This window comes from Taudactylus pleione, unplaced genomic scaffold (genome assembly GCF_031769625.1).
Source record: "Taudactylus pleione unplaced genomic scaffold, aTauple2 ptg000327l, whole genome shotgun sequence".
Lineage (NCBI taxonomy): Eukaryota > Metazoa > Chordata > Amphibia > Anura > Myobatrachidae > Taudactylus > Taudactylus pleione.
Window position 1 is genome coordinate 251,535 of NW_028284728.1, and position 26,891 is coordinate 278,425.

General features: G+C 46.4%; 1 protein-coding gene across 1 annotated transcript; it reads right to left on the minus strand.

Annotated features, from left to right (window-relative positions):
- Positions 1–837: 837 nt before the first annotated feature.
- LOC148509396 (cathelicidin-7-like) lies at positions 838–8,211 on the minus strand. The gene is made up of 4 exons (XM_088443119.1): positions 8,023–8,211; positions 6,890–6,991; positions 2,323–2,382; positions 838–1,240 (listed from the first exon to the last, which is right to left on the minus strand). The coding sequence occupies exons 1-4, from the start codon at positions 8,209–8,211 to the stop codon at positions 1,172–1,174; spliced, it is 420 nt and encodes a 139-aa protein (XP_088299245.1). The 3' UTR covers positions 838–1,171.
- Positions 8,212–26,891: the final 18,680 nt, after the last annotated feature.

Below are 26,891 nucleotides of genomic sequence, written 5' to 3' on the forward strand. Positions count from 1 at the left end.
ATTAGGGAGGCCATGAGCAGAGCCCTAACTAGCTATTGGCAACCGGTGCCGGCACAAGGAGCACAGTTGCTGCCCCATGGCCTTCGCTGTCGGCTAGCAGGGTGTCTGGATTGGCACCCTACAGCCAGTATTGCTGTAGTAGTGGATGCTACAGACACGCACCCTGCCATGTGTACAGCTGTTCGGTGCATCTTGCAGGTGCTTTGGGTAGTGCTGCACTTGTTGGTGCTGGCGGCCCCACTCCCTAAGCATGACATCATGACACTACGCACGAACCCTGCACTCTTCTTTACAGGATGTTACTTCCTACTTTGTATCACACCCAAAGGGACATAATATTGTGTGATGCATTCAGGAGGATATAAATCAAGATGTTTTTATTTTTTTTATTTTTAAATTGTTAAAGTGCCATTAATCGGAAAAGACCCTCTGTGATAGATCAGTAGATGGATTTAAATTTGCAGATAGTATACAACTAAGTAATTAGTAATAATTAAAATAACCGTTGGCTTGTTATAGCTTGGGAGGGAACTAATGCTCACAATCCTATTTTCAAGATACTAGCTGTAGTTCCCCATAGAAACATCCTTTTAGTGAACTTTTTCTTCAGATATTAAAAACCAGTGGTCATTTAACTATTAGTAAATATTTTATTGAATAGTAATTGCTAATTAAAATCTAATCTATATTTGTGTGTTTGTGTCTAATTGTTGCCTCATTCTTCTGAAGATTATCCTGTAAGGAGAGAAACCCCCTGTCCGATCTGTCACATACGTAGGACGCAGAAATCGATGCGCTGTGTACAGTATGTCCCACACACAAGCAGAGCAGGCGCCATTCATTTTTCTTTAGCGGAATCGTAAAACTAAAGCGAAATGCTATTAAGGGAGTTTTTTTCTTATTCCCAAAGAAATATGCTTGATACATACAGTATGACGATAAATTTCATGAAAATTAGTTGAAATTTACACAATGTTTCACGGAAAGCTTCTGGGATTTACCACATTTTTTTGTACATACAGTATCACCCTCAGTGTTTTAGGGGTCCTTAAACCTTGGTGACTGCTCACGTTCACCAAATCTTAGCACCGGTTCTGGGTATTACAGCCAATCATGTACTCAGACTGCAGCAGGTGGCACCACATGTAATCCCACTGCCCATCATTTGCAGCTAAATGGTCAGAATTTCATCTTTGGCGGGTCTTCCCTTCGGATCAAAGGCTCCAGGTTTCCATGATAACTGAGAGTATACAGAGACTGAGAAGTAATATATATATAAATAATTGCCATCAAATACATTATGCATCCAATCAAATACATCAAATAAAACATTCCAATAATGATTGCTGCAATAAAGTTTTGATATAGAAACTTTATATAAAAACCCTAAACGCTAATGTCACTGTCAGTGCATGTAAGAGCGTCTTTGCAGGTTACTTGCAGCTAAACAGGACTTGACATTTTTTTTCTCAGTTCAAATTGTTTCAGTCTGGAAAATTAATGTTAAAGACTCAAACGGGCTCATGCAGAGTTTTTACCAGTATCAGCCCATTTGTACCAGTTACTATATATACCGTGTTTCCCCGATAATAAGACCTACCCCGAAAATAAGCCCTACCCTTAATTTTGTAACCCGGTCCAAATTAAGCCCTACCCCGAAAATAAGACCTACCTGACTCTCATTTTGAGCTGGGAACGCTGCAGAGACCAGCGTTCCCAGTCATGCAGTGCGCGGGTGACGTCATGATGTCTCCCGCCCGCTGAGGATCCTGTGCGGCCGCGCCTGCTGGATCATGTTAGATCCAGTCAGCGCGCAAGTGAGAGCGACATCCCGGATGGCGGCGAGTCAGGTAAGTGCACTGCAATAAGGGGCACTGCTACAGGGGGGGGGGCCTGCATAAGGGGCACTTCTACAAGGGGGCCTGCAAGGGGGTGGCCTGCATAAGGGGCACTGCTACAGGGGGGGAGGCCTGCATAAGGGGCACTGCTACAGGGGGGGGGCCTGCATAAGGGGCACTGCTACAGGGGGGGGGGCCTGCATAAGGGGCACTGCTGTCAATGTTAATTAACATAAGACCTACCCCGAAAATAAGCCCTATGGTGATTTTTTGAACAAAAAAAAAAATAAGACAGTGTCTTATTATCGGGGAAACACGGTATATACTGCGCCCCTTGTTCTGCGTACTATAGAGACTATTTAGTTATTCACCTCAGTCCCTGTCCCGCTGGATCCTATTAAGGCTCTGTGTAGTCACAAGCATGTTAGGTGTTAGGTGAATATTTCAATGTACTTTCAACTTTAAACAACCATTAATACCTCACCTGACATGTTATGTCCCCGGCACCGTTCTGAGTCATGACGGCCCTGCACACCTGAATCTTCTGCAAAATCCAATAATACACAAAGCAATGAGTAAAAGTGGACGTAGCACTTACCCCCAAAAATACATGTTATCTGGATATATCAGCGAAGAACATATACATAAACATGAGTTACACTATGGGGAGAAACATGGCATTGTCATATATGGAGGGATGGTCCGATGATGATGTATCACCCTCAGGAGGAGGCCTATACTCTGCTCTTGTGGGGTTGGTGCATGCAATGTGCAGGCTTAGAGCATTTGCGTGTGACAGTGTTCTGTATGTAGGTACCAGCGAGATCTATCCGCAAATGGAATTGCAATTCAGAATGAGGCCCATTATGATTTTCACTGCAAATCTTCTTCTACACTCGCCCCTTCCCTGTGGGAGTACACCTGTCACACCGTAATGCGGGGGTCCTAAGAGATCTCAGGGACAACGGGAACCTCCAGCGGAGCAGAGGGGCAAAAATAAAGGAGTCTGACTGACAGCACCCATCACATTGATGTCAGATGATCACATGACATTAGAGTGACCAATTAGGGAACAATGCCCAAATCTTTCTATCAGGAGGTGCAGGACAGAGCGGGCGGGGCACAGCTTAATCACTAGTGTCCCAAATAAAGTTATGCTCATTAACAATAAGGGGTACAGTTACTAAAGTGCAGGTTATTAGAAGTGGAGATGTTGCCCATAGCAACCAATCAGATTCTACTTAACATTTAACTAGCATCTTCTAGATGATAATAGCTAGAATCTGATTGGTTGCTATGGGCAACATCTCCACTTCTAAAAACCTGCACTTTAGTTAATATACCCCTCTGCATTGTTACCTACCTTTGCTGTCTCTTCCCCAGGAGAAGCCCTGGGAGAAGAAACAGGTGGGTGGCGATGGGGGCGGGGCCTGATGATTTGCGTAATTAAGCCCCACCCCCTCACTGTAAAATGCCCACGATTTGCTTAAATTTAAATAGGGGGCAGAGCCAAATGACGCAAATCATGTAGAATCACGTCATTAAGCCCCGCCCCCTGCACGGACACCCGCTATCGCCGTGGAAATTCTGCTAATTCTGCCGACTTCACTAGGAAGTGGGCACAGTGCGGGAGAAAAGCCTACCCTTCCGGGGGTGCGGGGGGTTACACGAAAATTCGGGAGCCTCCCGCAAAAACCGGGAGGGTAGGCATGTATGCCCCTTTGTGTCCATCACAATCCATTTATGGCTGTACTGGTTTAGGCTGCTGATTATTATTAGATGTACAAATACTATATATTAGTTGCTAATTTGGTAACAAAGTCTATAAGCTTCAAAGTGTTCAGAAATCACTTGTCTTGTACAGAATTACATTTATTATACTTGTGGGCAACAGATTAAATACATTTCCTCTGGCTATAATCCGCACTGTGTATAAAGCTGGACGCTGTAATAATTCAATGTTAGAGTCCTGATTTGCGCATCGAGAAACGAGCGTCATAGGCTGGGAAGTGGGTGTGGTGTGATGGGTCAGGTGTATTCGGGGTGTTATTGTGGCCTGATTTTCACAGGAATTTATAAAATCTTCTTAACAGGAAAAACTGAGAAGTTCTCCATAGCAACCAATAAGCTTGCAGCTAGCATTTATCTAGTACATTCTATAAAATGACAGCGGAAAGCCGATTGGTCGCTATGTGGAGATTCTCCACATTATCTGTACCATCCATAACTCCAATTAGTTGTCATTTGAAGACCCTAAAATGGGCAGGGCTTACAGACAGAGGGGTGGAGCTTTGTCAGTAAGTGAGATGCTTGGGTGGGTTTTACTGTAGGTAAAGAGTGTTTTGCACTGATTGACATCTTGTATTATATACTAGGGATGACCATTGCAATAACCATCGATAGTTATGTGATGAGCATGTGCAGAGTAAAACCTGAGTCTTAGGGGTCAATTTACTAAAGTGAGAGTTTTTAAAAGTGAGTTTTAGAAGAGATGTTGCCCATAGCAACCAATCAGATTCTACTTAACATTTAGCTAGCACCTCCTAGAACAGGCATGTCACACATGCGGCCCGAATAAACATTTTCTGCGGCCCCAGAGTGTGGGCTCATATATAATATGTGGCCCACACCCTGCCGCGATTGTAGCACAGCTCCGATTGGGCAGTGTTTACTTTACAGGCTGGGAACAGTGGTCTCTGAAGCGATCAGAAGCCTCAGCGGCCAGCGTTCACAGGGATGCAGCGCGCGGGTGACGTCATGACGAGCGAAGCCTGCGCCTGCTGCTCTGGATTTAATTAGATCCAGTCAGCGGCAGCATCTATGCAGGACGGCATGGACCGGAGCGGTGCCCAGCAAGCCGTCGTGAAGAAAGATAAATACTGCACAGACAGGTGAGTGGGGCTTGTTCTATACTGGGAGGGGGCATAAGGGGCATTACTGGGGGCAATGCATAAGGTGCACTTCTAGAGGCATTACTGGGGCACTACTAGGGACATTACGGGGGCACAACTGAGGGCATTCCTGGGGGCACTGCATAAAGGGGCATTACTGGGGGCACAACATAATTGGCATTACTGGTGGCACGACATAAGGGGCACTACTAAGGACATAACTGGGGGCTCTGCATTAGGGGCATTACTGGGGGCACAACATAAGGGGCTTTACTGGGGCACAATACAATGGGCACTGCATAAGAGGCATTGCATAATGGGCACAAATTCAGGGGGCATTGCAAAAGAGGCTCTAATACAGGGTGGCATTGCATAAGGGGCAGTACTACAGGGGGCACTGCATTGGTTTTTATTAATAATAAACCTTTCAAAATTGCATATAGGACTTTTCTTTTTGTTGCAGCCACACACTTATAGATCTTGACTATTTGGCCCGGTTGGTATTTTGAGTAACATGCCTGTTCAAGAAGATAATAGCTAGAATCTGATTGGTTGCTATGGGCAACATCACTTCTAAAAAAATATCACTTTAGCAAATGTACCCCTCAGTCTTGAGAGGAGAAGCGCTGCAGACAATGCTTTACGGATGCCCATACTTGAATTGAAGCAATGTACCATCGGATGAGCATTGGAAACAAACATGCATTGGTGGCAACATTGCCATACTGGCATTGAATGGAAAAACCATTTCCATGGAATTGGGACCAACAATCATCGGTTTCCAATGGCCATTCTTATTTTGTACCACTTTTTAAAGATGGATGGAGGGGAAAGTGCAGGGAGGTAACTAGGGGTGTACAAACTTTGCTGTTGCTCATGGTGCAGGACAGAGCTGGAAATAGACTTTTTGGTGCCCTTGGCCAGAAAGAGTATTGCACCAGCCCCCCTATTTCTTAATTAAGGATATAAGGTGCGTGGCCTCATTGGTGGAAGCATGATAACTCTGATTTATCCCGTACGATGATGAAGGGGTACCGATCTCTTTGTACAATAGTACCAGAGACACTGTTATCCAGGTGCCACTCACCCTGGTGACACCCGGTGCGGACCCTTGACAGGATATAGTAGTGCTCGCAGATCCATCGTGCCGGTAAAAAAGGGGCGTGGCCTTGCAGGTAGGGATGTGGCTTCATGGGTAGGGGGCATGGCCTTACAGCTGAACCCCTGTTTTAGTCACACTGGGGGTCTGGAGATGAAGCCTGTTCGAAGTGCCGGCTACCTCACTGTGTCAGGAGTCGAGTGCTGCATGTAAAGCTACGGTCCATCACCTAGCTCCTGTCACTGAGGAGGGGTTGGCACTTTGGTGTTACCCCTGGGTGCGGCCCGCATGACCCGCACTCCCCTTGTGACATCACTGGATGCAGTGTGAATCCAATTGCTGCAGTGATAATACACAATAATTATGGGTGATGGGTTTGAGTCCCAGGCATGACAGTATTTTGAAATGTGTGTATTAAACAAAGGAGGACATGACTGGAGGGGAGGCCAGAGAGGGGGAGTCAGACAGGGAGGAGATAGGGGCAGCTAGGAGATGTCAGGCATCAAAGAAGAGGAAGCTACTGTACAAGTGAGAATGATTGTAAACAGGAGCAGTTAAACCGTGTCCCCTGCTCTGCAGTGCCCTGTGCCATTGCACATGTCGTACCAGCCTAGTAATGGCTCTGGCCCCACAGCCCCTGCATTTTGCTTGTAATGTGCCTGGAACAGCACCCTGCAGCCAGTTTCACTTCCCGATGCTGATGGACCCACCCCCTCAGTGTGACATCATGACATCACATGCTCAGGGGGCAGGGCCTACACAGGGTACGGGACCATCCTGTGCCGATACTGGGAGAGCGACCCTCTCAGTGGGAACAAGTTTCAGTCCTGATACACAAATAATGCACAGATCGATGTTGTATATAGATAACTCTGTTATAATAGAACTTACTGGAATAATTAAAAATCCTCTTTATGACAGAAAGGTGCAAAACTTTCACTTTATAAAACAATTTACTATATAGAACTTCAAGAAAGAGACTTCCAAATATTCCTGAAACTAATAGACAACATATATATTACTGATCTTCTCCCAACACTGTGCAGTACAGTATTACTCACCCCACGTTTTTGATGATTACATTTCGCTAAATCCCTTTTTGCGTATTTGGGGCAGACGGTCTCTTTTATTGTGAACCTCATTGTCCGAGAACTCCCCTGCTCCTAAAACAGAACATTTATGTCAGTGTAATGATAAAGACTATGGTTACAAATGTTATAGGGAGCTCGATACTTAGTGCAGGACAAACTGTGAGCTTCTCGCACAATTGGAAGGTACGAATTTGTCCCGAAACTCGCAAATGTAATAGGGTTCCAGTTAGTGTATCCTAGTTTGACTTGCATGCGAGTGCCTGCTAGTTAAACTGCCGGTGAACTCTCACCTTGTAATGCGACTTTCAGTACAAGGTGCGAGTTACACAGAAGCATGCACAGATCTGTGAGATCCGTGCAGGCTTCTATGTGAAAACCTCCCAGAAAAGTATAAAAAATAAAAATAAAAAAAATGTAGTACAGCAGAACTGTTTGCCTGATTCACTGTGGAATGCAAACTGTGATAGCAAGCCACTCCTCTGCTGTTGCAATGCAAACTCAGCCCTACATAAGGACGCCTACTTTACCATATGCACATCCGTAATACTTAGCAGAACAGCGAAACCATCGGACACATATGCACACTTGCACAGAAATTGCTAACTGCCACGCACGCTATGAGACCTAACTCTGCATATGGATAATTTATTCACGCCCCTGCAACGGTGGCGAAACGCGCGGGAACGCCTGCGTTCGCACGATCACCCCACCACCTTCACCACCCACAAACGTCTCTTCTTGGCAATCACTCTGCAATGGGTCTGCGTAGCCTCTGCAAACGCAGTCCCAATCGCAGTGGCAGGCTCGCACACACACAATGTGATGCATACATAAGCGTATTAGCAACTGTGATCCAAACTATATCAGGCCTGTGTGTAATATTTTCTCACTCTCTTTGCAAACTCATTTTAGGTTCCAAGTTGTGCCCTACAGGGTCATTAAACAGGGAGGAAGTCTAATGTACACTGATTAAAACATTCCCATAAGATCATATTGCCCTGTCCTATAATGGTAGGAGGACTGTAAGCAACAAGATGTGTAATTACTCCTACAATATAATGTAGCACCCAAGAGCTTAGACAGGAACTGCCCCCATACTGTACCTCCAGGAGCGCAGGTCGGACCTCATACAGGGGTTTATATAAATACGGGACATTTTCCTTCTGGTTAAAGTGTTTCACAGCCTTTATTATTCGTGCTTCATCCTGGGTGTCCCATCCCGGAGCCTGAGAGAGACAGATGTCTAATGTGACTGCAGAGAGTAAGAGCAGAGACAGCCAGCAGCTCCTCATCTTGTGCTGGGTTAGAGGGATCCTCCGGTCTCTGAGTCTGTTTTGCACCGTTATACTGTATCTTATACAGCCTTCTCCTCCTCCTCTAAGATAAACAACTTTCTACAGTTACCGGACTTTGTACAACTTCCTCCTCCTCTATGTAGAAACCATGAAATGTTCCATTACTTCCACTTTATTACCGGAAACACAAACAGGGTTTCCAACTCACTTTTGTTTGCTTCAAGATAAAATGAAATGTAGAGACGAGAAGTTCCTGACCACAATACAGCAATTCCCCAGTCTTATAATATTCAATTAGTTCATTTTTCAATATTATGCCGTTTCTATTCTGTCATATGGTGTTATACGCCGTACACATTCCATGGGGTTGGGTATGAAATCCCGGATGTCGGAATACCGTCAGCCAAATCCTGACAGCCAGAATCCCGATACCCATAGGAAGTAATGGTAAGTATTATTCTAACCACTACCCTAACGCTCCCTCCCCAGTGCCTAACCCTATCCTCCATCCTTAGTGCCTAAACCTAACCTCCCCCTCCCCGCACTCTAAACCTAACACCCCCTCCCCAGTGCCTAAACCTAACCTCCCCCCTAGTGCCTAAACCTAACCTGGAAAGCCTTAGAAACTCTTATGGAGCCTGCACTACATAATGTGTACTCACATTTGCGCTGTGTTACTAGTCGCTGGTGCGCTTTGTTACATACCCATGTCCTTGCTGACGTTTTTGCTCTATAATCAATCACCTGCCTTGCTAGTTCATTGGTTCCATATCTTTTTTAAGCCTATTGGTTCAATGCCAGCTTACCGGCTATAGCGAATCTGTACATATCCATCCGGTTCCTAGCAGTCATGTCCTCACCCGTCTGTGCCTGAATCTACCTTCATATTATTCAATCCTACCCGCACTCTCATTTCTCCAACTAGAGTCCTGCTAGTACCACAAACTGCTGGGCATCCCTGATTTGTTCTGTCTCTGTGGCCTCGCCACTCATGCAGCTACAGCAATCCATCTGTCCTTACCACACCGAGCAGCCAGAGTACATCTCGGCACTCAGGACCACACCTTGCTGCCAATAGTGCACATCTGCTCTCAAGGCCGCATCTCGGCCCTCAAGGATGCACCCCACCCCTCAAAGCCGCACCTTGCAGCCAGACTACATCCCAGCCCTCTAGGTCACACCTTGCTGTCAAAGTACACATCTGTCCTCAAGGTCGCACCTCGCAGCCAGACTACACCCCGGCCCTCAAGGCTGCACCTTACAGCCTAAAGTACACATCAGCTGTCAAGGCTGCACCTTGCTGCCAAGGTACACATCTGCTCTCAAGGCCACACCATGGCCCTCAAGGCCTTACCTGACAGCCTAAGTACACATCAGCCCTCAAGGCCATATTCTACAGCATAAGCACACATAATCTCTCAAGGAAACACCACGGCCCTCAAGGCCACATCCTGCAGTGGGAGTACACATTGGCTCTCAAGGCCACATTCCGCAGTCAGAGTACACATTGGCCTTCAAGGTCGCACCTCTGCTCCTAAAGCTGCACCTCGACTCTTCAGACGTACCTTGAATTAATTTATCCCTCGAACATCTCACCTTACCTCGTCAGTGTTACACCAGTCACATAACATTCAGCATTTCAAAAGAGACCGTAACACGCTGTTGTGATGCAAATGCACCAAGTACGGCATGAAAGATGTCTTGGAAAAGTGCTGGGCGTTTCATGGGCAGTGACTGGGAGGTGGCTAAACAGGCGAACAGAAATGGTCCATCTTACGGTTGGGTCGCTGAAGACACTCAATCATAGTTGCATCTGCATAAAGTTGCAGGTGGACGACCACCAAAAGACGCAGTCAGGCTGTGTCTGCATCCGCTTCTGAAACAGGCTCATAGTGCACATGTACAGCCCGTCCTGTGTATGGGGGTAATTGGCGGCAGTAGGGCAAAAAACTGCTGCAGTGCACTCGCCTTGCGCCACTCGCTCTCACCTTCAGTCCCTTTATGAAGCACCAGTCCACAGTCCTGGAACACAGGTCATATGTGGAGTGAAGCTCAAACTCTTGTACCATGTAAATAAGGACAATGCACTTTTGGCCAGAGACTTTGTTACATCTCAGTGCCAAATACCGATGTACAACTGAATGAAATCACCCATAGGGAAGGGTATAACACACACATTACAGACCTTGATCACCACATGCAATCTTGTCCCCGGAGAACGGATACACTCTTGGTACCTGCAATTAAGCAAAGCAACACAGCCCACCCTCCTAACTGTACTACCCTCTTTTCCCTAGCATGGACCACCCCCAACAGTCTGGCTACACATACACATCTCTGAGCCCCCAACACCCAGTGAATGACCATAATACCGGCTAGGTGTAGTGCACAACCTAGCCATACGTTACCCCTAACTCCCCACAATTCATTTACATAACACCGCAGGACTCATGGCTGCTGCTGCCATTAGACACATTCTGGCAGTTGCTGAAGGGCGCGGGCCACTGGAGAGCGCAACCGAGTCCACAAAAAGAAAAAGAAGGATGTCTCTTTAAGTCCCGACCAGGATACTGATGACCAAGGCTGATGCAGGAATTCCCCCAGCCCCTGGCACTGCACTCTCACATGTAAGTGCAGTAGAGTCAGCAGCAGTGGTGGTCTCCCCTTCTCTATCCCCCACTCCTCTCCTTTACTCTGGGTGCCAGCCTGTCACTCACATAACAAGTTCTTCCTCCTTAGACAATACAAGGAGCTGCTGCTCCTAAATGAGCCTGGAAAGGTAGGTTATGACATATTGGTGAGAAGAAAGGATTAATGGGTGAATGAGGTCACACATGTGCTGGGGAGGCAGTGAGGAAGTGATGGAAAGATCCGCTCATGACCCTCTTAGGAAGGAGTTCCAGGGATATGAATAAACAAGCGTCAGCTGAAGGTGAAGTTTGTTCTCGCAGGTAAATTCCAAAAACTTTTAAGTTCTCAGAGATTGCTGAACATCAGGTGTCCCTATTGGATTCCTGATGATGAATGGCCCCGGTCACTTTAGTGATGATAAATAGGCCCTGGAGCCCGATAGTCCATGATTTGATGACTACCGATTACGCCATGTTTTTCACAGTTGGTGCCATTGAGGAACCATGCTTTCACCTATTCAACTACATACAAAAGCCCTTCATGATGAACCAAAGATTCAAAACTTTTGATGAATCAGTCTTCCAGAACTCAGGAGTCTACTGGCAGCACTTCCTGGCCCAGACAGACCTCTTCTTCTTACTTTGCCATCTTACAGTATAAATGGCTTTCTCACTGCCACTCCACCTGTCAAAACCGGCAGCTTAAAGTCTTCCTTTGAAGCTTAGATTTGCTTACTTCCACCAGTATTAGGCTGGACAGTACTTGAAGCTATTGTCCTGTAAACGCCTATCGCACAAGCTGTTGTCTCTCAGAGACTTGTCTTCTGATTCTGTTGTTGCGTTGGGTCTACCAGACAGAGTTTTCTCCAGTTTGTTATTATTATTATTAATTATTATTATTATCATTGTTGCAGTTGATAATAATAATACTAATACTAAAAATAATAATAATATTTCTAACAGTTAATTATATAAGCGGTCAGAATTCCAACACTAGAATGTAAGCTCCCTAACACTACCCCTTACCCCTTCCCCTCACCCTCCAAGATGCCTAAATCTAACCTCCCCCTCCCCACACTCTAAACCTGACCCTCCCCCCTCAGTGCCTAACCCTAACCCTCCCCCTAGTGCCTAACCCTAACCCTCCCCCTAGTGCCTAACCCTCCCCTAACCCCCGATACTGCTATAGTATGCTAATTCATTGCGATCGCTATGCCGCAGCACTACACAAGGACCATGTGGGGGATGTAAGATGTGCAGAGAGAGTTACATTTGGAAGGGGCATATCCAGGGCCGTGCTAGGGTGTTTGGCGCACTCCTGCAAACTATAAATTTGCACCCTTCCAGTTTTCTTCAAAGGGACAGTGCACGCCATAGGCGCACGGTGCACAACGGGGCGTGGTTTCACAAAAAGGGGTGTGATCACACAATATTATCCCCAATTCAAATTACTCTACACAGTAGCACAATCTTATTTACATTACACCACACATAGTGCCCCTGATCAGTGGCATCCCTCCCCACGGTGACACTCAGTGTGGGGGGGGATCCCATGTGCGAGGCACCAGTGAAAAGGGTGCATGGCCACGGGAAGGGTGCGTGGCCTTGCAGCCCGAACCCCGGCCCGTGGTTATCAATGGGGTGTGGGGTAGCCGGAGGTGTGGGCAGTGCCGGCTCCCTCACTGTGACAGGAGCTGAGTGTTGCACTTAATGCTACAGTGCAGCACCCGGCTCCTGTCACTGAGGGGGAGCCTACACCTTGGTGTCACCACTTGGCTGGTGACACCCGGGTGCGGTCCACACCCCACGCACCCTCCTTGTGACACCACTGCCCCTGATTCACATTACACCACATACTAGTGTCCCTTATTCCCTTTACAACACACAGTAGTGCCCCTTATACACAATGGCCACAGTATTAGTTGCCCTTACACACATAATGCCCCCAGTAGTAGTGCCCCTTATACACAATGCCCCCAGTAGTGCCCCAATGGCCACAATAGTAGTGCTGCATATACACAATGCCCCAAGTAGTAGTGGCACTTATACACTGCCCCCAGCCAGTAGTAGTGCCCCTTACACAGACACTCACAACACAATACTATACTTACCTGAAGCCCCGCTGTCCAACTGCTCCTTCCTCTGTCCTCGCGCTGGCCATGACATCTCTCCCTTCACCCACTAAAGGAGCCAGAAGGAGGAGCTCAGGAGAGAGCTCCAGGATCTGGCTGCCACTGCAGGAAAGGATCTGCTGGGCGGCCGCTGGTGACACAAACCTCAGCGGGCACCTGGCAAATGGAGTAGGCAGTGGCAGCACCTTTCCAACCCGGCGCTTCCGACTGAGCACATTGCGCCAGCTCTGCCCCTTACCCTAACTCTCACTACAGCCTAAATGTAACCTCCCCCCAGTGCCTAAACCTAACTCTCCCTCCCCCGCACCCTAAACCCCCTCCGCAGACTAAACCTAACCCTTCCCTTAGTGCCAAACACTTAACGCCAACCATCCCCCTAACCCCAGTACTTACCTTAGGGATCCTGGCAGTCGGGATGTCGGTGCCGATATTCTGATAAGTGTCAGGATTCCAGCAACGGTATTCTGGCCAGGTGTGGATTGGCCATTACCTTTAGAGGGGAAAATCCCGGTGAGCCGATTGGTCTGTGGTGCCACTTCTCAATCTTGGCCCCGCCCCCCAAATCGTGTCACCCGGCTAACATGCTTTTTTTATTTTTAGCATCACAGGCAGCCCTGAGCTGTCAGCTGCCACGGCCCCAGGCCCAGCAACAGGGGGGCACAAGGGGTACACCCACGCTTCCCACCCCCCAAGGTAACCCCGCGGGCCGTGGCCACGTCATCCCTATTTACTGAGTGTGGCCACGGCACTAGCATGTATTGCATCATAATGACGCTGTGCAGCTGCGCCAGCCCTCCTTACTGAATCCCTGGCCTGCCCCGCCATTGCGGCGCCTGGTCCATCTACCGAGGAGCAGGGAGGCCAGTAGGAAGTGGAGTCGTCCGCAGCTGAGCACTCAGACAGGTCAGCACACTACTTCAAGCCACTGTCTGTTCCAGCAGATGCTTGTGGAAGTAAGTGACACCCATGTCAGACAGTGTTCTTTATATTATTTTTTATTGATATTGACAAAGTGCCCATTTTCTTACTTTTACATATATGTAGCTCCGGTTTTCTTGTAATATATAAATGTGCGTATGTATGTATATGTGTGTGTATATATAAATGTATGTATGTTTGTATATATATATATATATATATATATATAGATATATATATATATTAGGGGTGAGCGGGTTCGGATTTCTGAAATCCGAACCCCCCCGAGCCCCCCCGATCCGAGTCCGATCCGAGTCAGGTTCGACTTTTCCCGCCTGACTCGGATTCTGAAATCGAGGCAAAACGTCATCTTCCCGCCTTCCGAGTCTCGCGGGTTTTGGATCCTATATAAGGTACCCACGTCGGCGCCATTTTCTCACTCGGCTGTGGACAGTGAAGAGGGAGGGTGGGAGTTAGGGCTGTGTAGTGTAGTGTAGTGTAGTGCTGCTGTTGTCCACTACTTCAAAGTCCATAGGGGCTGGCTGTGTTGTGCTGTGCTGCTGTTGTTAATAGGGGCTGTGTCCACTACTTCAAAGTCCATAGGGGCTGGCTGGACTGTGTTGTGCAGTCAGTTCTCCATAGGGGCTGTGTCCACTCCAAAGTCCTGTGCAGTGTCCCAGTCCTAAAGAGGTGCTGTAGTGTTGTCCAGGGGGTGCTCTGTCCATCAGGGGTGCTCCCCCCAAGTGCTAAAAATATAATATATTTTCTGTGTTTGTGAATTGTGTGCGCAGTAGCCGCACGTGCATCAACAAAGTAGTGCCAAGCGTGCGCCTGTGTCATAAGTAAAGGGCCGGCTGGCTTGACCGTTAAAGGGTGCTGTAACCCCCGAAAGTACACTCCAGTCCAAACCAAAAAAAAATTATTTTCTGTGTTTGTGAATTGTGTGCGCAGTAGCCGCACGTGCATCAACAAAGTAGTGCCAAGCGTGCGCCTGTGTCATAAGTAAAGGGCCGGCTGGCTTGACCGTTAAGGGTGCTGTAACCCCCGAAAGTACACTCCAGTCCAAACCAAAAAAAAAATTATTTTCTGTGTTTGTGAATTGTGTGCGCAGTAGCCGCACGTGCATCAACAAAGTAGTGCCAAGCGTGCGCCTGTGTCATAAGTAAAAGGCCGGCTGGCTTGACCGTTAAGGGTGCAGTAACCCCCGAAAGTACACTCCAGTCCAAACCAAAAAAAAAATTATTTTCTGTGTTTGTGAATTGTGTGCGCAGTAGCCGCACGTGCATCAACACAGTAGTGCCAAGCGTGCGCCTGTGTCATAAGTAAAGGGCCGGCTGGCTTGACCGTTAAGGGTGCTGTAACCCCCGAAAGTACACTCCAGTCCAAACCAAAAAAAAAATTATTTTCTGTGTTTGTGAATTGTGTGCGCAGTAGCCGCACGTGCATCAACAAAGTAGTGCCAAGCGTGCGCCTGTGTCATAAGTAAAGGGCCGGCTGGCTTGACCGTTAAAGGGTGCTGTAACCCCCGAAAGTACACTCCAGTCCAAACCAAAAAAAAATTATTTTCTGTGTTTGTGAATTGTGTGCGCAGTAGCCGCACGTGCATCAACAAAGTAGTGCCAAGCCGGCTGGCTTGACCGTTAAGGGTGCTGTAACCCCCGAAAGTACACTCCAGTCCAAACCAAAAAAAAAATTATTTTCTGTGTTTGTGAATTGTGTGCGCAGTAGCCGCACGTGCATCAACAAAGTAGTGCCAAGCGTGCGCCTGTGTCATAAGTAAAGGGCCGGCTGGCTTGACCGTTAAGGGTGCTGTAACCCCCGAAAGTACACTCCAGTCCAAACCAAAAAAAAATTATTTTCTGTGTTTGTGAATTGTGTGCGCAGTAGCCGCACGTGCATCAACAAAGTAGTGCCAAGCGTGCGCCTGTGTCATAAGTAAAGGGCCGGCTGGCTTGACCGTTAAGGGTGCTGTAACCCCCGAAAGTACACTCCAGTCCAAACCAAAAAAAAAATTATTTTCTGTGTTTGTGAATTGTGTGCGCAGTAGCCGCACGTGCATCAACAAAGTAGTGCCAAGCGTGCGCCTGTGTCATAAGTAAAGGGCCGGCTGGCTTGACCGTTAAGGGTGCTGTAACCCCCGAAAGTACACTCCAGTCCAAACCAAAAAAAAAATTATTTTCTGTGTTTGTGAATTGTGTGCGCAGTAGCCGCACGTGCATCAACAAAGTAGTGCCAAGCGTGCGCCTGTGTCATAAGTAAAGGGCCGGCTGGCTTGACCGTTAAAGGGTGCTGTAACCCCCAAAGTACACTCCAGTCCAAACCAAAAAAAAAATTATTTTCTGTGTTTGTGAATTGTGTGCGCAGTAGCCGCACGTGCATCAACAAAGTAGTGCCAAGCGTGCGCCTGTGTCATAAGTAAAGGGCCGGCTGGCTTGACCGTTAAGGGTGCTGTAACCCCCGAAAGTACACTCCAGTCCAAACCAAAAAAAAAATTATTTTCTGTGTTTGTGAATTGTGTGCGCAGTAGCCGCACGTGCATCAACAAAGTAGTGCCAAGCGTGCGCCTGTGTCATAAGTAAAGGGCCGGCTGGCTTGACCGTTAAAGGGTGCTGTAACCCCCAAAGTACACTCCAGTCCAAACCAAAAAAAAAATTATTTTCTGTGTTTGTGAATTGTGTGCGCAGTAGCCGCACGTGCATCAACAAAGTAGTGCCAAGCGTGCGCCTGTGTCATAAGTAAAGGGCCGGCTGGCTTGACCGTTAAAGGGTGCTGTAACCCCTGAAAGTACACTCCAGTCCAAACCAAAAAAAAATTATTTTCTGTGTTTGTGAATTGTGTGCGCAGTAGCCGCACGTGCATCAACAAAGTAGTGCCAAGCGTGCGCCTGTGTCATAAGTAAAGGGCCGGCTGGCTTGACCGTTAAAGGGTGCTGTAACCCCCGAAAGTACACTCCAGTCCAAACCAAAAAAAAATTATTTTCTGTGTTTGTGAATTGTGTGCGCAGTAGCCGCACGTGCATCAACAAAGTAGTGCCAAGCGTGCGCCTGTGTCATAAGTAAAGGGCCGGCTGGCTTGACCGTTAAGGGTGCTGTAACCCCCGAAAGTACACTCCAGTCCAAACCAAAAAAAAATTATTTTCTGTGTTTGTGAATTGTGTGCGCAGTAGCCGCACGTGCATCAACAAAGTAGTGCCAAGCGTGCGCCTGTGTCATAAGTAAAGGGCCGGCTGGCTTGACCGTTAAAGGGTGCTGTAACCCACAAAGTACACTCCAGTCCAAACCCCAAAAAAAATTATTTTCTGTGTTTAGCCGCACGTATATATCAAATCGATATAACATAAATGGAGGACCAAACTTTCTCCGATAAAAATAAAATAGAGAAAGATCAAGAACCACTTCCTCCTAGTGCTGAAGCTGCTGCCACTAGTCATGACATAGACGATAACATGCCATCAACGTCGTCTGCCAAGGCCGATGCCCAATGTCATAGTAGAGGGCACATACAATCCCAAATGGCAAAGTTCAGGAAAATGACCTTGAAAAAGACATTTAAATCAGCTGAAGAGAAACGTAAACTTGCCAATATGCCATTTACGACACGGAGTGGCAAGGAACGGCTAAGGTCGATCCCTAGTATGTTCATGACTAGTGGTTCAGCTTCACATGACGATGGAAGCCCTCCTCCCACTAAAAAAATCAAAAGAGTTAAGCTGGCAAAAGCACAGCGAAGAACTGTGCTTTCTAAGAAGATATCACAAATCCCCAAGGAGAGTCCAAGTGTGGTGGTGGTTGCGATGCCTGACCTTCCCAGCACTGGACGGGAAGAGGTGGCTCTTTCCACCATTTGCACGCCCCCTGCAAGTGCTGAAAGGAGCACCCACAGTCCACTTGCTGATATGCAAATTGAAGATGTCACTGTTGAAGTACAACAGGATGAGGATACTGGTGTAGCTGGCGCTGAGGAGGAAGTTGGCGAGGAGGATTCTGATGGTGATGTGGTTTGTTTAAATCAGGCTCCGGGGGAGACAGTTGTTGTCCGTGGGATGAAAAAGCCCATCACGGTCATGCCTGGGCAGAAGACCAAACATTCCACCTCTTTGGTCTGGCAATATTTCTATCCAAATCCGGACAACAACTGTCTTGCCATATGTACCATATGTAAAGGTGAAATAAGTAGGGGTAGGGACGTCAACCACCTAGGAACATCCTCCCTTATACGGCACCTGCAGCGCGTTCATAAAAAGTTACTGTCAAGTTCAGAAACTTTGGCTAAGACCGTAAGCAGTCCAGGGACACCTAAATCCCGTTGTCCTGTTGTATCCAAGCGCCTGCAAACCACACCGTCAACTCCCTCCTCGTCAATTTCCTCCTTAGTTAGGATCGGAAGTAGTCCTGCAGGCCATGTCACTGGCATGACTGACTCTCCTATCCGGGATTCCTCCGGAGGATCCTGCATTGCTACGCCTACTGCTGCCGCTGCTGCTGTTGCTGCTGCTGGGAGTCGTTCATCATCCCAGAGAGGAAGTAGGAACACCACTACTTTTACTAAACAATTGACCCTCCAACAGTCCTTAGCGAGGAGGATGAAGTACGACAGCAGTCATCCTGAAGCAAAACGTATAACTGAGGCCTTGACTGCTATGTTGGTGTTAGACGTGCATCCGGTATCCGCCATTAGTGCAGTGGGATTTAGACAATTGATGGAGGTAGTGTGTCCCCGGTTCCAAATCCCGTCTAGATTCCACTTCACTAGGCAGGCGATACCGAGACTGTACAGAAACGTCAGAAAAAGTTTCCTCAGTGTCCTGAAAAATGCCGTTGTACACAATGTCCACTTAACCACGGACATGTGGACAAGTGGAACAGGGCAGACTAAGGACTATATGACTGTGACAGCCCACTGGGTAGATGTATCACCTTACGCAGCAACAGCAGCAGCGTCACCAGTAGCAGCATCTCAGAAATGCCAGCTCGTTACAAGGCAGGCTACGCTGTGTATCACCGGTTTCAGTAAGAGGCACACCGCCGACAACCTCTTAGAGAAACTGAGGGAAATCATCGCCCAGTGGCTTACCCCACTTAGACTCTCCTGGGGATTTGTGATATCTGACAACGCCACCAATATTGTGCGGGCATTACATCTGGGCAAATTCCAGCACGTCCCATGTTTTGCTCACACAATAAACTTGGTGGTGCAGAATTTTCTGAAAAGCGACAGGGGCGTGCAGGAGACGCTTTGGGTGGCCCGAAAAATTTCTGGCCACTTTCGCCATTCAGCGACTGCGTGCCGAAGACTGGAGCGCCAGCAAACACTCTTGAACCTGCCCCGCCATCACCTGAAGCAAGAGGTTGTGACGCGGTGGAACTCAACCCTCTATATGCTTCAGAGGATGGAGGAGCAGCAAAAGGCCATACAAGCCTATACATCCACCTATGACATAGGCAAAGGAGGGGGTATGCACCTGACTCAAGCGCAGTGGAGAATGATTTCCGTGTTGTGCAAGGTTCTCCAGCCCTTCGAACTTGCCACACGTGAAGTCAGTTCAGACACTGCCAGCTTGAGTCAGGTCATTCCCCTCATCAGGCTTTTGCAGAAGCAGCTGGAGAAAGTGAAGGAGGAGCTAAGATGGAGCGATTCCGCTCGGCATTTGGGACTTGTGGATGAAGCCCTTCATTCGCTTTGCCAGGATTCCAGGGTGGTCAATCTGTTGAAATCAGACCACTACGTTTTGGCCACCGTGCTCGATCCTAGGTTTAAAGCCTATGTGGTGTCTCTCTTTCCGGCCGACACAAGCCTGCAGAGGTGCAAAGACCTGCTGGTGAACACACTGTCAGCTGAAGCGGAACGTGACACGTCAACGGCTCCTTCTTCATTTTCTCCTGCAACTGGGGCTGCCAGGAAAAAACTTAGGTATCCTAAGCAACCCGCTGGCGGTGATGCAGGGCAGGCAGGACCAAGTTTGGACATCTGGTCCAGACTGAAGGACCTGGCAACAATTTCTGACATGTCTACTGTCACTGCATATGATACTGTCACCATTGACAGAATGGTGGAGGATTACATCGGTGACAGCATCCAAGTAGGCATGGCAGACAGTCCATACCTGTACTGGCAGGAAAAAGAGGCAATTTGGAGGCCCCTGTACAAACTGGCTCTATTTTACCTGAGTTGCCCCCCCTCCAGTGTGTACTCCGAAAGAGTGTTTAGTGCAGCCGGGAACCTTGTCAGCGAAAGGCGTAGGAGGTTGCTTCCACAGAATGTGGAGAAGATGATGTTCATCAAAATGAATTATCAGCTCTTCCAGGGAGACCAGCCTCCAGAAGGTACAGAGGGACCTGTGGTGGTGGATTCAAGTGGGGACGAGTTAATACTTTGTGAGGATGAGGATGTACACACTGAAGAGGGTGAGGAATCGGTGGATGAGGAGGATGAGGATGACATCTTGCCTCCATAGAGCCAGTTTGTGCAGGGACACATTAATTGCCAGCTTGTTTTGTGGGGGCCCAAACGAACCAATCATTTCAGCCACAGTTGTGTGGCAGACCCTGGCGCTGAAATGATTGGTTTGTTAAAGTGTGCATGTCCTGTTTATACAACATAAGGGTGGGTGGGAGGGCCCAAGGACAATTCCATCTTGCACCTCTTTTTTTTCTTTGCATTATGTACAGTTTGGGGCCTAGTTTTTCAAACTGCCATCCTGTCTGCCACTGCAGTTTCACGCCTAGATGGGTCACGTGTTTGTGCCGCCCACTCGTGTCGCTTAGCATAGTCATCCAGCTACCTCGGTGCAACGTTTTGGACATAAAAACACTATTGTGAGGTGTGAGGTGTTCAGAATAGACTGGAAATGAGTGGAAATTAAGGTTATTGAGGTTAATAATAGCATAGGAGCAGAAAAACCTACAAATTCTGTGATTTTAGCTGTTTTTATGCTTTTTTTAAAAAAAATACAGATCCAAAACACAAAACCCAGAACCCAAAACACGGAAGGGTGGTTTTGGCAAAACCAATCCAGATCCAAAACACGAAGAAAGATCCAGATCCAAAACCAAAACACAAAACACGAAAAGTGGCCGGTGCACACCCCTAATATATATATATATATATGTGTGCGTGTGTGTGTGTGTATATATATATATATACATACAGTCAGGTGCATAAATATTGGGACATTGACAGAATTTTCATATTTTGGCCTCTATTCACCACCACAATGGCTTTGAAATGAAATAAACAAGATGTGCTTTAACTGCAGACTTTCAGACTTAATTTGAGGGCAACTACATCCAAATCAGGTGAACGGTGTAGGAATTACAACGTTTCTATATGTGCCTCCCACTTTTTAAGGGGTAAAAAGTAATGGGACAAACTAAACAATCCTAAATCTAACTTTCACTTTTTAACACTTTGTTGCAAATCCTTTGCAGGCAATTACAGCCTGAAGTCTGGAACGCATAGTCATCACCAGACGCTGGGTTTCATCCCTGGTGATGCTCTGCCAGGCCTCTACTGCAAATGTCTTCAGTTCCTGCTTGTTCTTGGGGCATTTTCCCTTCAGTTTTGTCTTCATCAAGTGAATTGCATGCTCAATTGGATTCAGGTCAGGGGATTGACTTGCCCATTGCATAACATTCCACTTTTTAGCCTTAAAAAACTCTTTGGTTGCTTTTGCAGTATGCTTCGGGTCATTGTCCATCTGCACTGTGAAGCACCGTCCAATGAATTCTGAAGCATTTGACTGAATATGAGCATATAATATTGCCCGAAACACTTCAGAATTCATTCTTCTGCTTTTGTCAGCAGTCAGATCATCAATAAATACAAGGGAACCAGTTCCATTGGCAGCCATGCATGCCCATGCCATGACACTACCACCACCATGCTTCACTGATGAGGTGGTATGTTTTGGATCATGAGCAGTTCCTTTCCTTCTCCATACTCTTCTCTTCCCATCACTCTGGTACAAGTTGATCTTTGTCTCATCTGTCCATAGGATGATGTTCCAGAACTCTAATGGCTTTTTTAGATGTTGTTTGGCAAACTCTTCCTGTTTTTGAGGCTCACCAATGGTTTACATCTTGTGGTGAACCCTCTATATTCACTCTTGTGGAGTCTTCTCTTGATTGTTGACTTTGACACATATGCACCTACCTCCTGGAGAGTGTTCTTGATTTGGCCAACTGTTGTGAAGGGGTTTTTCTTCACCAGGGAAATAATTCTTCTGTCATCCACCACAGTTGCTTTCCGTGGTCTTCCGGGTCTTTTGGTGTTGCTGAGCTCTCCGGTGCATTCTTTATTTTTAAGAATGTTCCAAACAGTTGATTTGGCCACACCTAATGTTTTTGCTATCTCTCTGATGGGTTTATTTTGATTTTTCAGCCTAATGATGGCTTGCTTCACTGATAGTGACAGCTCTTTGGATCTCATATTGAGAGTCAACAGCAACTGATTCCAAATGCAAATGTCACACCTAGAATCAACTCCAGACCTTTTACCTGCTTAATTGATAATGAAATAACGAGGGAATAGCCCACACCTGTCCATGAAATAGCTTTTGAGTTGATAGTCCCGTTACTTTTGGCCCCTTAAAAAGTGGGAGGCACATATAGAAACCGCTGTAATTCCTACACCGTTCACCTGATTTGGATGTAATTACCCTCAAATTAAATCTGACAGTCTGCAGGTAAAGCACATCTTGTTTGTTAAATTTCAAAGCCATTGTGGTGGTGAATAGCGGCCAAAATATGAAAATTCTGTCAATGTCCCAATATTTATGCACCTGACTCTATATATATGTGTGTATATATGTATGTCTGTATGTATATATGATGATTTGTCTGGGGAGGGGCTATTCTATGCTAAGGGAATATGATCTGTGTGTGGAGGAGGTGGGCTATTATGTGCTAGGGCAGGAGGATGGCGCTGGGGAGACGCAGGATGATGCCACTGAGGAGACGCAGGATGTTGGCATTGGGGACACCAAGGCAATGGTGCTGGAGACACACATAGAGGACAATAAGACCACTGGTACTATTAGAAGAAAAGACTGGGGGACAATAATCTTCAGTAAGATAACAATTCTAATGAAACCATATTACTGATGCAAATGGAACCAAATGAGCAAATATATTTTATTAATATAAAATTGCTTGATATGGGAAACTCACATTTGTCCTGCCCCAAAACATCTGTTACTATCTGGTTGAACCTCTCTTGAATGATAATGACATTGGCTTTATTACAACACAAACAGGCGGCTTCCGGACCATGTAGTCTCCTGCATGAATAGTACTGAAGACACGGCCTGTCCAGCAAGGATCGATTTCTTCAGAGGTTCCCTCGTTGCAGAGAAATCATATAGGTAAGAAAATACTCATTCACATGCTTTATGTGCTTATTCACTGGAGAGAGGGACTGTGGGCATGGCTATCAGCTCTTGGAACGGTGGGCATGCCACCAGCATGACAAAAATGGGGGGAGTGGCTTGCGGGCATAACTTTTCACATTAGGCCACACCCCTGCTACAAGGCCACACCCACTTTTCAGGCGCACCTTTGGCGTGCGGACATGGGGCCACTTTCTAAGCATTTTCCAGGGCCGCTTTAAATTCCCAATCCGCCCCTGATGGGGGCTTTTAGTTGGTCTAGAGCACAGGTTCTCAAACTCGGTCCTCAGGACCCCAAACAGTGCATGTTTTCCATGTCTCCTCACAGAATCGCAAGTGAAATAATTAGCACCACCTGTGGATCTTTTAAAATGTGTCAGTGAGTAATGATTACACCTGTGCTCCTGCTGAGTGACCAGGAAAAACGTCACCTGTGTGGGGTCCTGAGGACCAAGTTTGAGAACCTCTGGTCTAGTGTGTGGCCAGCTTTAATAAACAGGAGTCACAGGTGCAGCTCGTTAGCTAATTGCCTCTAGCTGCAGAGAGACAACACGTGAAGCGCTAGGAGCACCAGCAGAAGTGAGACTGCAGGAATTAAGCCTGGAACAGCGACACCACTGGAGGAAAATTGGTATTGCCACAGATCAGAACACCCCTCTGCAGTGCAGCACATTTCATCCAGGTGTAGTTACTTGCTCTCTCTTGCTTTATTCCCACCTCAGAATCAGGCACCATATCACCACGTTCCCTGGTCTTCTTTTCTCTGACTGTTTGTTCTCCCAGACGTTGGGTAAAGCATCACCAAGTTGATGTTATTGTGCCCTAATACCATCTTACTGTGAAATGTTTCTCCATTTATCCTGTACGGCGCTGAAGACACTTTCTGGCACCTTATAAAAAAAAATGTTGCTAATAATAATAAGGATTATTTTCACTCTGTGATTTTTGTGGTTAGCGATCAAGTATAACAGCGCTAAGCGCAGAATTGGGTCTCATTAGATTAATCCTCTGGCCTCTGACTGCAATTTCCTCTTTTATTTCTTCCACAGAATCCTCTTTTTTTTTATGATCACGTTTCGCAAAACGTGTTTTATGTAGAAACCAGATTTGCTTCATTACTTCTACTTTTGCAATATCAAACCGCATTTCAAAGATGTTTCTAACAAATTTGTTTTCACAAGTGACAACGATAAAGTAATAACAGGATGATCTAAACCACAAAACTAGTGATGGCGTCTTCTGGTTTATTGGGGGATATTTCAAATAAACAAAATGCTTAATATAATATTTATCCAGGGAAATATCTGTGACTGTGAGTTTTTCATGTTGTTCTACTGTACTCAGACTTGCCTACCGTCCTGATTTGGCCGGGAGCCTCCCGTAAATCGAGTTCCGCTCCCGGCATGGCAGGCAAGCCTCCCGGCGGCCGCTGATCCCTCCACCTTCCCCCACAGTAACGATAGAAGCCCAGCAGCAGGGGCCCTGCCCCCTGCTTCACAATGCCATAATATCGACATTGTGAAGAGGGGACGGGGCCACAATGATGCGATTGTGCGGTCATGCCCCTGGCCTTGCCCCCAATACTTCATCTCCGCCCGGCCGCTGTATACAGACATTGAGCTCCCTCCTTCCAGTATGCCTGTATTATCATCAATAGTGTATTAGGAGATCTTGGGAAATAAAAGTCTGTTGTGCTAAAAATTGATCTTGTGTCGCAGAAATAATTTTACACCACAATATCAATATGTGTTACATACATAACTGTACTTTAATTAGAGATGTGTGAGGACCCCCATGTTTTGGTTTTGCAAAAAACACCCTCAAGTGTTTTGGTTTTGGTGTTAGATCTGGATTTCTTTAAAAATTGATAAAAACTGCTAAAATCACATAATTTTTGGTTTCTACAGTATTATAAATCTGAATAACATTAATTTCCAGCCATTTCCAGACAATTTTGGTCAACTCACAACTCACAATATTGTTTTCAGTTTCCACCCATAAAGGTCAAAGGTTGCAGCGAGCTGACTGGTTGAACTAAGCGACAGAGCAGCGGCACAAACACACGGCACTTTATAACAATACAGCGCATCTGGTGGTACTGTGGTGGCAGACAGGATGGCAAAATGCAAAAAAAACCCATAAAAAAAAACATCTAAATGAGATTGATTAATTGCATAATATAACTATAAATAAAAAAATAGTTGATAAATGGAGCAAATCATTAAAAAATAAGAATCAAAATGAAATTGATTAATAGATGAATTGGTTTAATTATTATTGTTATGCCGCGTATCCACATAGCGATTTAACCAAGCGATTGCACAATAACGACGCCGTTATCGTGCAATCGCTTGCAAATCGCACATGCATCGAGGCAGATTTTAGTCGGAAACGACCAGCGATGCGCGCGACCTCTGGTCGTTTCCGACATCTATCATCACCCGTACATGCTGGTCAACCTGATGATCTTGTCACATTCAGCATTGTCGAAGCTGAATAATTGGCTGAGACAAGGTCAGTTTAAAATGTAATCGCAGCGACGCCATCTTGCGAATGGCCGCAAGACTCCATTTTAGAAATGCAATCGCAAGACGCCATTTTGCGAATGGCCGCCTAAGCGCCATTTTAGGTGAACTCACAATATAGTACATGTGGCGATATTTTTATTAGCACTATGCGATCGCTTCTTTCACCATTTGTCATACGCACAATTATACTCACAAGGGCGCTATTAAATAATCGCATATTAGCAAATGCATGAGACTTAGTATGAAACCACTGAAAAAGTAGCTTTATGCGCACGCATCTGCCCCAAATTAACTAGCGTCCTTATATCAAACCCCGAATACTCACACACTACATATTCGCACACAAGGTTCCATTAGCATCAAAATGTATGATTCAAGTTGGTTAAGTTAGTTTAAATGCTAAGAAATAGAGGTTTTTGATAACTAAGGTATTATACATGATAAGCAAGGTGTGTTTGGTTTCGTTCTGATGCGTACGCTTTTTACAGCATCTCGGTGTTATCGGTGGAGAGATCGCATCATGCAAACTCAAGTTACGGATCGCAGAACTTACAAGCAACAAAATGTTTAGCTGATGAAATGTTACAGGAGGCGTTACTAGAAAGACCCCTGTTGTTGGAGGCAGGGAAAGTCTATTTGAAACAACCTGTTAAATGTGCCGTAACATATGCTTCTCCTCTGGGAACCAATGAGATCAGCAGGAAGTTTTCCCTTTGTCCTGCTTCAGTCTGGGGGGAATAAATACATGTGTCTGAATACTGGTTTTCCAGTTCATGCTGAATTTTGGGTGTACTGAGGATCTCTAGTCTGAGGTCTGTCTCTGGGTCCAGAGGCGCAGCGTATGTATAATTGTACTTGGGTCTGTATTATTTCCTTTTACGCCTAACTTGTGTATGTATAGATTGCGTGTAACTGACTGTACTTTTACCTGAATAATACTTGTGCGTTGGAACCACAGATTCCACTCCTGTCTTTATTTGCGGTTATACTGCGTACGCAATTAGCGTTATGTTTAGAGGTTTATAGGCAGGTTTTGTCTTAGAGGTTCTAGGCAGGTGAATCTTAGAGGTTTATAGGCAGGAAT